This window comes from Petaurus breviceps, unplaced genomic scaffold (genome assembly GCF_028583685.1).
Source record: "Petaurus breviceps papuanus isolate PSGF00001 unplaced genomic scaffold, PetGlider_PUasm1.0 90823, whole genome shotgun sequence".
In the NCBI taxonomy this organism is placed as follows: domain Eukaryota; kingdom Metazoa; phylum Chordata; class Mammalia; order Diprotodontia; family Petauridae; genus Petaurus; species Petaurus breviceps.
Window position 1 is genome coordinate 3,801,671 of NW_027187352.1, and position 12,577 is coordinate 3,814,247.

Consider the following 12,577-nt stretch of genomic DNA (forward strand, 5'->3'; position numbering starts at 1 on the left):
ATTCTTCAGCGTCATGGTTTCCAGATTTGTCACTAGCATGACCCCAAGGGATATATGGGATATTTTATATTTTAATCTGGTTCTGGCTGCTTTCAAGAGTGTTGCTGCATTGAAACCTCTGCTTTAAGACATACAAAGGGGATTTTTTTCCCCCTCTGATAATAAAACATTTAATCACATTCTCTCAATAAATTAATATCACTAAAATATTTTTATTGGTGAGAGCAAAGAGATTCTTTTGTCACTAAATAAAATGAAAATAAATTAGTATGTTATATTATGTAATTTTTAATTACATTTAATTAACATTTACATTAATATGTAAAAGGAAATATCCTTTTCAGTATTTTTTGTAAATGTTTTATAATGTAAATAGAATTACAGTAATACATGTATAAATACACATATTTTGAGGGTGCACAATCAGATTTTTTTTTTTTTTTTGCTTTTTGGAGGAAAGCAGGGCAGTTGGGGTTAAGTGACTTGCCCAAGGTCACATGGCTAGTAAGTATATAAAGTGTGTGAGGTCAGATTTGAACTCAGGTCCTTCTGATTCCAGGGCTCTGTTCACTGCGCCACCTAGCCACCCCCACAATCAGATATTTTTATATATAGGATCAAAAGAAGTTTGTTTTTGAGAACCAGTAGAATGTAAACTCTTTGAAGACAGGGAGAACTTAAATTTTTTTCTCTTGGTATTTCCAGCACATAGTGAGCACTTAATAAATGATCATTGAACTGTCTTAAACTTAGTAATTAAAGATTGTCTTTCAGCCCAACCTGTTTTCTTTAGAAATTTATTGATGCATTTTATATGGTAGCTTATTAAAGCCCTGGTTGCTATAGTACTGTGTTCTCCAAAGAGATGATTTTAGTGGAATTTGGGTATCTATAGAGATTGCATCTGTTTTTACATTTCCTCTGCCAATTTGAAAGGATCATCATTTTAGAAGTAACTCCAGTAATATTTATTAAACATCTGTTGTATTAGTAGAAAATAGTATATGTGAAGGAGAACAAGCCTGGTGTTGTAGAATATGTCTGTGATATGAGCTACCAGGGAAGCTGAAACCATTGGATCTTCAGAGCTTGGAATTTCTGAGTTGCAGTTGGCTGTACTATTTGAGTGTCTACGTTAAAGTTTGAGAGATCTATAAAACACTTTTCTTATAATAACCCTGTGAGGTAGCAAGTGCAAAAATTACCTACATTTTACAGGAGAGGAAACTGATATTTAGACAGGTTAAGTGACTAAACCAAAGTCCCATAGGCTTGAATCCTGTGCTCTTTTCACTTCCTCAGGCTGCTTCCTAGCAGTATACTGCTTTTTACATTTATTTAGTTAATTCTCATCTGCACTATTGGAGAGAAGTTGTATTAAATAAGACAAAAATAAATTCTGTTTGTATCTCACAGTCCTTTGGAATTATTGTGGGAGATTGTGTTAATTGGAATTATTGTGGGAGATTGTGTTAATCAGAATTACCAGGTCTTTCAAAATCGATTGTCTTTACAGTATTGCTGTTACTGTGTAGATTTTTCCCCCTTGGTTTGTCTCACTTTACTTTGCATTAGTTCATACAGGTCTTCCCAGATTTTTCTGAAACCATCCCCTTCATTATTTCTTACAGCAGAATGGAATTCTGTCACATTTATATATTACAATTTGTTTAGCCTTTCCCCAATTGATGGGTGTCTCATCAGTCTCCAGTTCTTTGCCACCACAAAAAGAGTTGCTATAAATATTTTTGTACACATAGGTCTTTTTCCCTTTTCTTTGATCTTTTTGTGGTAATAATGAATAATTTTGTGCCAGGCATTGTGCTACATGTTGGAGATGCAAAGAAAGGCAGAACCAGTTCTTGCCTTCAAGGAGCTCACATTCTAATAGAGACTATAACATGTAAATTAATAAGTATATCTAGGTGTATACAAGATAAGTACAGAGTAGCAGGGAGATAAACACAGAGGGGAAGGCATTAGTATCTGAGAACCATAAAAGGAAAAATCTGAATTGAGACTTGAAGGAACACAGGGAAACTAGGAAGGGTATGTGCCCTCATTTTATAGGTGATAAAACCTAGGTACAACGAAATATGAATAAGTAACTTTGAATTTTATAAAATCACAGAACAACTGGAAGGGAGTCTAGGAATTATCAAATTCAGCTTCCTTATTTTACAGATGAAGAAAGGGAAGCCCAGATAAGGGCATGGAAGTGACTTGTTCTGAGTCACAGTTACTAGAAGAACTGAAACTAGTTTCCAGACTCCTGGTTCAGTTCTCTTTAATATTTTGAGTTGTTATTGGGCAGCAGTATGTATAAAGGTGAGAGAGGGTTTGTTTGTGCATCTGTGGCAGATGTGAATATCCTGACAATGAGAGTTTCTTCCTGAGGGGTTTTGGTGCAAACAGCATAATACCTGTCTTACAGTTGGTTTGTTTGTTTTTATTAGTAACCTGTTACCACACCCCAGACAGAAACCTTTTTTTTTTTTTAGGGGGAAGGACCAGGTTAACATCTAATGTTGCTGAGTTGTGGCAATCCTACTGCTCACTGACTAAACTCATTGTAATTCCTGGCTTAAATTGATGGTTCAGGTTTTGGAATGTGGTTATTTGACATCCATTAAGACATCATTTCCTTAGAGGTCTCCTGATTTAAAGACACTCCTAGTCAGAGGTTAGAGAAAAAAGTCAACCAATGGAGTGGTCCTAGGATTTAATGGATCAAAATGTGTAAGATAATTTGGTTGCCTAAAGCTCCTTCTAGCATCTGTTTTCCACAGGTAAAGGTAAGGGGTTGTCATTTCTAGGCTGTTGAAAAACTTAAGAACTTCTGTGGAAACTGTTTTATCTGTTGCTGTGTTTGTTTCCTGACTGGGATATTCAACTTTGGCATTTCTGGTTCCCTCTTGGCATATAGTTTCCCAGCCTTTACGATAGGACGAGAGTGTTTCACTAGATTTTCCTCTTTGGAGTAGAGGAAGTCACAAAGAGCTGTGTTCTAGCAGAGTATCTCCAGGATGAGGGAGAGGAGCTGATAGAGGTCATTAAGAAGAGGAAAGACCCCTGAGAAAGTAAGCAGAACCACTTGTTCACCAGAGATTTGCCTATGGGTTGATTATATGTATGATTGGATGGAAAATCTTTTGATAGCATTAGAGATTCAGTGTGATATGGAAGAAACAGCACTGTTTAGAATTATGACAGAGAAACAGACCCAGATTCTGTGTTGGCCACTTTTGAGGGACAAGGAAGATCGGACTGAAGCCTTATATGTCAGGTACTCATCGTCCAGAGAAGGAAATACCCAGGCCAGGGCCCAGTATTGGGAAGGTTTTTGTTGTGTATGCCTCCAAAAAAATTACTTCTAGAGCTCTGCTTTCCAACTTAATTTAACATCCTTCTATCTTCTTTTTAAAGTTTAATTTCTCTTTTGAAACATTCTGGAGCTTCTTGATTTCTGCTTCATGATCTCTGGAGAATCTGTAGAATTTTTTTTCTGTGTATGTTTCCTTCAGAGTATGATATTAATTCAGTGTGTTGTCAGCTTTAAAACATTTAAAACCATTCTTTTCTTCTGTCTTTGTATCCCACTGTTGGTTTGTGGGAACTTGGTTTATATCCAGTCTTTTCCTCTCAAGCTTTTTGTATTTTAGCCTTTATCTTATATTCTCAGAAGTTTGTCTCTGGTTTCTCATCTCAGTTTTTGATTCCTTTCTCTTCACTTACTGTGGGGCTCTCCTGTATGGGCTCCTGAGATTGTACATCTTCAATCTCATTGATTTGTATGGGGACCCAGCTGGTTCTTTACCCAAAGTAAACTCCATGGAGAGTGGACTCTCCTCAGGTGGGTCTTTAGTCCTAGTTTTGTGCTGCCATGTTGTTTGCTTCCATTCCCTCCACCAAAGTTGTACTTCCTATGTTTTATGGAGAGGTCTAGGCTGGCCACTCTTCATTTCCTGTCTAATTCTACTTCTGACTTCTAGATTTCAAAATCATCTCTCTCTCCACCCCTTTCCTTTTTTTGCGTGTGTAGTCTTCTTCATTAGAATGTAAACTCCTCTAGGAGTAGGAACTGGTTTTCTTAATGCTTGTATTTGTGTCTCTAGAACTTAACTTAGTGTTTTTGCACATATAAAAACTAAATCCATCCTTCCTTCCTTCCTTCCTTCCTTCCTTCCTTCCTTCCTTCCTTCCTTCCTTCCTTCCTTCCTTCCTTCCTTCCTTCCTTCCTTCCTTCTTTCCTTCCTTCCTTCCTCCCTCCCTCCCTCCCTCCCTCCCTCCTTCCTTCCTTCATGGATGGGGGCCAAGACCATCACAGTTAGAGCCTATTAAACACAAGGCTGGGAGTTTGCTTTCTACTGCTTGTGACTGATGTCTGAGGTGGGGAGGGGGAGAAGGAACTTTAAATATTTAAGTTCTCTGATATTATTTAAAGAGACTTTTACCATGTATGGTACTTCTGTCATTTGATCTGTAGATTCCACTTTAATATACATTTGGCATATTTTCTTTTGAGGTTTTTAAGAGAGAGAAGGGAGAACAATTAGTTTGCCATATTGATTATCTCATGACCCCACCCTAGTATATTTGGGCTCATATCTAAGTGAATTTGTGAATCATCTTTGTATTTCTGAAAAGACATATTAGATCATAGTTTTGTTTTGCTTTTCATTATTTCTCTCTCTACCAGACCTTCTTTCTTCCTCCCCTCTTTTTTCTTCCCCCTAAGCCTTTTCTGGGGGTAGAACACAATGGTTTATAGAATAGTAGACAAGTTATATGGGACTTAACTGGTAATTTATTATAGCCCTTACCAAAAACCCTGTTATAGCACCTTCAGTAAGTGGTTACCAGTCCTCTCCTTCAATATTTCCAGTGACAGGATAGTGATTATCTGGTCTAACTTTTATATTACAGAAAAGGAAACTGAGGTCAGAGAGGTCCCCAAATCTCAGATTCTACCTGTCCAAAACTAAACTTACTATTTTTCCCTCAAGCCTTTTAAAAAATTTGACTGTCAATGGCAACACATTCACTCAGCGTCTAAACTCAGCCTCTAAAGCATTAGCTTTGAGTTTTTCCTTAACCTCCTTTCTCAAATCTAATCAGTTAATGAATCATGTTGATTCTGCTTCTACCTTCTACCTTTTGCTTCTGCCCTTCTCTCTTTTTTCACTCACTGTTACTAAGTTAGTGGAAGAGATTTTTGATAAAGCATGAATTAGATTAGATTCTTTAACTCTGGTACAGGCCCTCATTATCACCTACTTCTACCATTACAGGAGTTTCCTAACAGGTCTTCCCACCTCTACTTTTCTCCTTTGCAGTCTTTTCATATTGTTGTCAGACTCTCCTTCCTTCTGCATAGATGTGACTATCAAAATCCTATCCCAAATGCTCACCTTATTTGTGAATTCTTCTCTGATTTCTCTTGCAACCTGAACTCGAGCCTCACCATAGCATTTTGTTTTATACTTCTCTACAGCATTGTTATTATTTGTGTTTCAGTTCTTTCTGCCTTTTTCCTCTTTCAGGGATGGAAGTTCCACGAAGGAGAGGATCTAACTAAACTATTATCTAAACTTTTTTATGTGCTTTCTATCCAAGTGCTTAATAAACATTTGTTTGAATTGAAAGAACTTTTGACTCCCAGTCCACTGCCCTTTCAGCAGCTCTGTTTACCACTCTGCTCACAGTAAAGGTGATGATTATGAACTTTTAGAGTACTTCTTTGTAAGTACGAAAAAATACTACTACGGAAGAAGTAGGTTTATCTAAAGAAAATTTTAAAATAGAATTATTGTAGATATTGAAGGCTGCCACTTTAATATTTTTGGGCTCCTTTGATGACTCTTATTTAGAAGCATGACTTAGTGTATGCCTGTTCTCATCAAATTAAAAATAAAAATTCAGGTGAAAATGTAGTTGAAGAAATATGTTTTTCAATATCTTCTCTCTTTTGGAGATTCCTTTGGGTAGAACACAATGGCTTATAGAATAATAGAAAATTAAGTTTATGGGACCTTACTGGTCATTTAGTGCAGCCCTTACCTAAAATTTTTCAACAGCATCTCCTGTAAGTTGTTAACATTTTTCCTTTTAAAGGTTTCCAGTAAAAGGAAATTAATTCATATCTTCCAAGGAAGCCCATTTTTTTTTCTTTAGGCAACACTTTTTGAAAGTTCTTTTCTTCTGTTGATCCCAAATCTGCTCCCTTGTAACTCTCATCCATTGATCCCAGTTCTTTCATTTAGAGTCAACAAAACAAGTCTTACCCTTCTTCCCCATTATAACCCTTCAAATATCTGAAGACAGCATTCATACTTCCTCCTTCCTTAAAGTGTTTTCTTCTCTAAGTTAAATACTCCTCTGTTCTTCAGCCAGTCCTTCCATGATGTAGTTTCAATTCCCTTCTCCATTTTGATTGCTATCCTCTGGGCATGTTCTAACTTATTATTGTCCTTCCTAAAATGTGGAACTCAGCCTTGAACATCATACTCCAAGTGCATGCTGAATATGAGAGTGTGCAATGAAACTTCATGCTGGACATGAGGATTTTTTTCCTCTCAACAGGGTAAGACTAGTTAGAGTTGGAAGAAAATAACCCTAATTTTTAGCCTCAGATGATGGAACACTCTGTTCCCAGGAACATTGTTTGATTTGAACATCAAAGTATTTTGCAAGTTCTGTGAGATCTTTTGTATAGTTGTTAGATCACAGACCAAGTGATATCCACAAAGTGTGAATGGTTCAGAAGCCTGCTTGTTTCATTTTGATTTTGATTTTTTGCTTTTTGGAGGGGGGAAGGCAGGGCAGTTGGGGTCAAATGACTTGCCCAAAGTCACACGGCTAGTAAATGTTAAATGGCTGAGGTCATATTTGAGCTCAGGTCCTCCTGACTCCAGGGCTGGTGCTCTATTCACTGTGCCACCTAGCCACCCCCTGCTTGTTCCATTATGGGAAACCATTGGGTTTTTTATTTTTTCCCTGAAAGAGAAGTTGTCTGCTTTTGCTTTCATTGGTGAAGGACCTAGACTTTTGAGAACTGTGAAAGTACTTCTTTGAAAAGTCCAGAAAGCCTAGTGATGGAAAAGTTTTTATTTAGTACTCAGGTTAAGATTTTGTGAATGTGTATATTTTAGCCTCAGGGCACATACATTTGACAACAAAATTTTCATTTGCTTATTGAGATCGCTCTTCTTGGCCATTCATGTGAGTTTTTAGGAATATATAAATCATTACAACACCTTTTCTGAATGTCACATTTTGGAAGAGATGTTTATAAACCAAAGTATGTCCAGAGAAGGGCAATCAGAATGAGAAAGAGGAAGAAGTTACTGTATGTAATGGTAAGTACAGGAAGAAGAGAAGCCTAGAGAATACTTCTGGGAGTGGTATTAGGGGTGGGAGATCTGATGATTATCTTGAAATATTTAGTACCAGGGATGGGAATAGTAGAAATAATATCAAAATAAAGAAATTAAAAGGAGACAGAATTATACTCACTATAAAAAAGAACTTTTTGTCTCTCAGAGCTTTCCTACAATGGAATTGGATGCCTTGGCTTTTGTAGCGAGTTCTCTGTCGCCAAGGTTTTAAGTGGAGGTTGGATGACTACTTGGTGATATTTTAGAAGAGATTCATGTTTCAAGGGAGGGTTGGTCTAGATGATTTCTGAGGTCCTTTCCAATTTCTCCAGCCTTTCTCAGGTCTCTATATAGCTCAAACAAAAAGAGATCTGCTATGGGTGCTAAATGCACTATAAAAAGTGTTCCTCTTCCATTACCCTGGACCTATCTACTCCTACTCTGTCCTCAGCCTTATGTTCTTCTGCATTTTGATTAGTGACTTGTATGAAGAAATAACAACATGTGTATTAATTTTATATAGGACATAAAACTGGAAGAAATTGGATAACAGAATCAATCTCTAAAAGATCTCAGCATTATAAAAATGATGAATGGAATATGTTGTTGTTCAGTCATTTCAGTCATGACTGACTCTTTGTGACCCCACTTGGGATTTTCTTGGCAAAGATAGTGGAGTGGTTTGCTATGTCCTTCTCCAGCTCATTTTACAGATGAGGAATTGAGGCAAATAGGTGAAGTGACTTGCATAGGGTCATACAACTAGTAAGTATCTGAGGCCAAATTTGACTTCCTTACTCCAGGCCTAACCCTCTATCCACCACACCACCTAGCTGTACTGAATGGACTATAAGAATATAGACTTGAATAGTGATAAAAGTAAAGTTATGTACTTTGTTTGAAATAAAGGAACAGGCTGAGGGAAGGCAATTTGACTTAATTGTAGTTTGTGTGAAAAATACATAGGGATTTTAGTAACTGCAAGATCACTCTAGCAATGTAACATGGCAGCCAAAAGAGCTAAGGTGATCATAGGCCATATAAACACTTCCTAGTGTTTAGAGTGATGGAGTGATAGCCTCTCTAAATTCTGCCATGTGTCCTACCACCTTGGGACATAACTACTATTGTATGCCATATTGGAATTGAGTTGAGTTCCTGGAGACACAAGATTCTAGCCTAATTTTAGCCTTCCCTCAACCTCAGCTATCCCCAGCTTCTCAGTGTTTGGAGAGAGAACAGTATACCATTGTCATATGTAATCATCACAGAACTTGAAAGAGGCTCTAGCCAGTTGGTACTTATAGCTAGCATATTTGTAGCTCCTGTACTCTTGTCCCCATCTAGTTCAGTTCTACCACTTCCAAGGCTCTTTTCTCTTCTAACCTTCTTTTCTGTTGTTTCCTCTAGAACCCCTCAGTCATGAAAAATCTCTCTTTCTTTCTCTCTTCTAGTCAGTCTTTGTAAATCTTCTTGTACTCATGAAGATCTTTCAACAGAAGATGCTGCATTCCTGACCATCCTTCATGGTGTTGGTTGTTCCTTCTTTTATTGTCACACTGGCCAAGCATAGGCATTGACATACCATACTGTTGCCCTCTCGTCCTACTACCATTCATGTTCTGCTAATCCTTAACCCTGGATTATCCTCTACCATCCACCTTCTTTACTTATGTTTTTGATCTGTGCTTAATAATGTTGAAAAATTTACACCACATCATCCAGTCCAAATTTATATGTTTTAATTTCAAATGTCCTCTTACTGTTGTTTGGCATATTTTTCTTCCTTTTCAGTTTATTATCAGTTGCACTCTCACAATAGCTGTTGCATACTTTCTTTTTTCTTTTCCAGCTTTTATACCATTCTTCCCATTCCTTCTCAACAGAAGACCCCATTTTATTCTTTACTATTCCAGCCTTGCCTCTCTCAATCAAAACTTCTCTCTCCAAGGTAACCAGTTATCTTTAAATTGTTTGATCTGGTGGCCTTTTCTCAGTCCTGGTCCTTTTTTACTTCTCTGAAGTGTTTGACACCATTGACCACCCTTTCCTCCTAGATACCCCCTGATTGTTCCTTTATCTCTCTTAAGTCTCTTACATATCATCTTGCTTCCCCAACCAGGACTATTTCCTAAGACTCTGTTCTAGATCTTTTTTTTTCTTATACCTTTATACTCTTTGTGATCTTATAAACTCCCATGAATTCAGTTATTGTCTCTATGCAGATGATTCTTGAATATAGACATACATATAAATGTATATACATGTGTACACATACACATATGTGTGTGTGTGAGAAACCCTAGTCTTTCTCCTGAGGACTGGTCCCATATCAACAACAACTACTTGTTGAACATCTGCAGTTGGGGTTCCCTTGTGTCCACAATGGAACTCATCTCTCTTAAATTCAGTCTTCTTTCAAATTTCCCTTTCTTTTGAGGGTACCACCATCTTTCCAGTCATCTAAATTTGAAATCTAATTATCCTAAATGAGGATGAGGGAAGGTAGTTGCCATTATACAGTAGTAAAATCCCATGACTTTGGATTTATGTGGTGGGAGATGGTGTAGGGTGGGTGGGTTTTCAGGTTTCAGAGCTGCCGCTTTTCTTACCTCCTTGGGGGTGTGTATTTGTGTTATTTTTTGAACTGGTAAACAACTTGGAAATCTACAAGTAGTTCTAACTGTAGAAACTCTAGAGCCAGAGTTCTTATCTTTTTTTGTGTTGTTGGCCCCATTGGCAGTCTGGTAAAACCTGTGGATGCTTTCGTAGAATATTTTTTGTTTTTTTAAGTCCTTAATTTAAGGAACTGTTAAAGTCACAAGTTAATGAAAATAAAGATATAATTTTTTTTCTGTACAAATTCATGGATCCCCAGAAATCTGTGTACCCCAGGTTAAGAACCCCTGATCTAGGGCCCTTCATTCTTTGAAATATTTTTTTCTCTTTTCCTCAGCATGATATCAGCAGATTGTTTGTGATATTCATTCAGTAAAGCAAGACACTTGGAAAACAAGGTAGCACCTATGTGAATTAGCTTTATTTTTATGGACTAAAATTAAGATGTTGCCTTTAAAAAAAGCCATAATCTATAACCTTTTTGTTAGCCATTTGAAAAAGTTGATGGGGGTAGTGCGGTATAGTAAAAAAAAAAAATCCTGTATTTGGAGTTCAAGGACCTAGATTTAAATCCTAGTACTGCTATTTACTACATTTATGACCTTGGCCTTGTTACTTAACTTCTCTTGACCTCAGCTTCCACATCTTTAAAATGATTGGATTAGGTGATCTTGAAAGTCCTGATGTGTGCTTGAAATGTACACAAGGGATGGAATTCTCAGAATAATCTCTAGGAATTTTTTTTTTTCCATTTAAATGACTAAAGGTGATGTAACTTTTGCTGCTCAGATCTGGTGATTAATCAGTCTCTATCACATTGAGCCTTGAGTTTCTGTTTACTACCTGTTTACTACCTACACTTGAATGTGTGTAATGGCCGTGTCTTCCACATTCCTTAAGTGTTATACACCTCAGATGGAAGCATTGCTTTCTACATATAACCCAACTAAAAAAGAAATAAACATAGTTTGTTTAGATGCTGAAGGTGACTTCAAAACAAATATTTATCTACCTGAAAGGATGGAGAATTGTTAGAAAGTTTAGTAATAAATATTTTATTTAGACCTTTGAAATGATTTTATTTAATTAAGGACCGATGTAAAGGAAATTTGACTTTCTTTTTTGGAGGATTTTAAGATTGTTTTTCTTCATGTATAGCTTTTGCAATATCCTCATTGTGTCAAAAGTAGAAAATAAAGTATCATGAACAAAACTTAAATTGTACATCTTTGAGGTAGAGGTTGGATGACTATTTGTCAGGAATGTTGTAGAGAGGATTCCTTCTCAGGAGTTAGAGGAGACCTTAGGATCTTTGTTGTTCAGTCATTTCAGTGTCCAATTCTTCATCACCCCATTTGAGGTTTCCTTGGCAAAGATACTAGAGTGGCTTGCCTTTTCCTTCTCCATCTCATTTCATAGAAGAGGAAACTGAAACAGAGTCAAGTGACTTGCCCAGAGTCACACAACTAGTAAGTGTCTGAGGCAGAATTTGAATTTGAACCCAGGTCTTCCTGATGCCAGGCCTCTATCCACTGTGCCACTTAACTGCCATCAAGTCTAAGTTTCAGATTAAGAAACCGAAGCCCACAAAGGTGAAGTGACTTGCCCACAATCACACAGGTAGTAAATGGCAGAGCTAAGATATGAACTTGGGACCTTTGACTTCAAATTCAGTGGTCTTGACCTAGGCTCATGGATTCTGAGCCTTAATCGATTGTAAGTAATAATCTAGTGACTAGATTCTAGTCATTCTTTTTTTTTTTTTTTTGCCTTTTTTTGGGAGGGCAATTGGGGTTAAGTGACTTGCCCAAGGTCACACGGCTATTTTTTTTTGTGTAAGTGTCTGAGGCCGTATTTGAACTCATGTCCTCCTGACTCCAAGGCTGATGCTCTATTCCCTGTGCCACCTAGCCGCCCCTCTAGTCACTCTTTTGAGGTCCTTTCTAACTGCAGTTTTCTGTGTGATACTTCAGATAGTCTTAACATTCTTATGAAACTAGGCCTGATCTAAAAGGTATGGTTTTTAATACAATTTAATGAATGATACACACTTCATTGACACGATTATTGTAATTATGTGTAGAAAATCTTGTGTTCTGAAAGTATTATTTAGAGACATTGCCACTCATACATCTTGACTGAACGTCATTCATTAGCATTCACCTACCTGCTTGTTCTATTTTGTGTTATGGTTGTTTGTATCTTTAATATCACCTACTAGACTGCAAAGTCCATGAGGGTAGAGACTATTTTTCATCTCCATAGCTCCCCCAGACCTCATGAAAGCTCTTTACACATCATAATGTTTTTACACAAGACCATAATAAATGTTTGAATTGATTTGAATACCAGCTCCCTCTTTGAAAAGTACATTAAAGTGTTTTCCTTTTATCCTCTCCTGCAGACTTCATATTCAGAGCACCAATCAAATTAAGTAAACCAGGGGAACTCCGGGAGGAATATGAAAGCCTAAGAAAGGTATAGTATTCGGTTTGACCCTGATTTCCATAGTCATGAATACTTGGTAAGAGTTTGGGTGGACTACTAGCAATATTCTTTGATTGCCTGGGTGAAAATTGACA

The 12,577-nt window shown here is 37.1% G+C and overlaps 1 protein-coding gene across 1 annotated transcript in view; it reads left to right on the top strand.

Moving 5' to 3' along the window:
• The window catches only part of RNF169 (ring finger protein 169), a 77,362-nt gene that overhangs the window by 10,637 nt on the left and 54,148 nt on the right, over positions 1–12,577 (top strand). Inside the window, exon 2 of the mRNA XM_069070848.1 lies at positions 12,400–12,473. Coding sequence (XP_068926949.1) covers positions 12,400–12,473 — 74 coding nt within the window. The remainder of the gene's footprint in view (positions 1–12,399; positions 12,474–12,577) is intronic.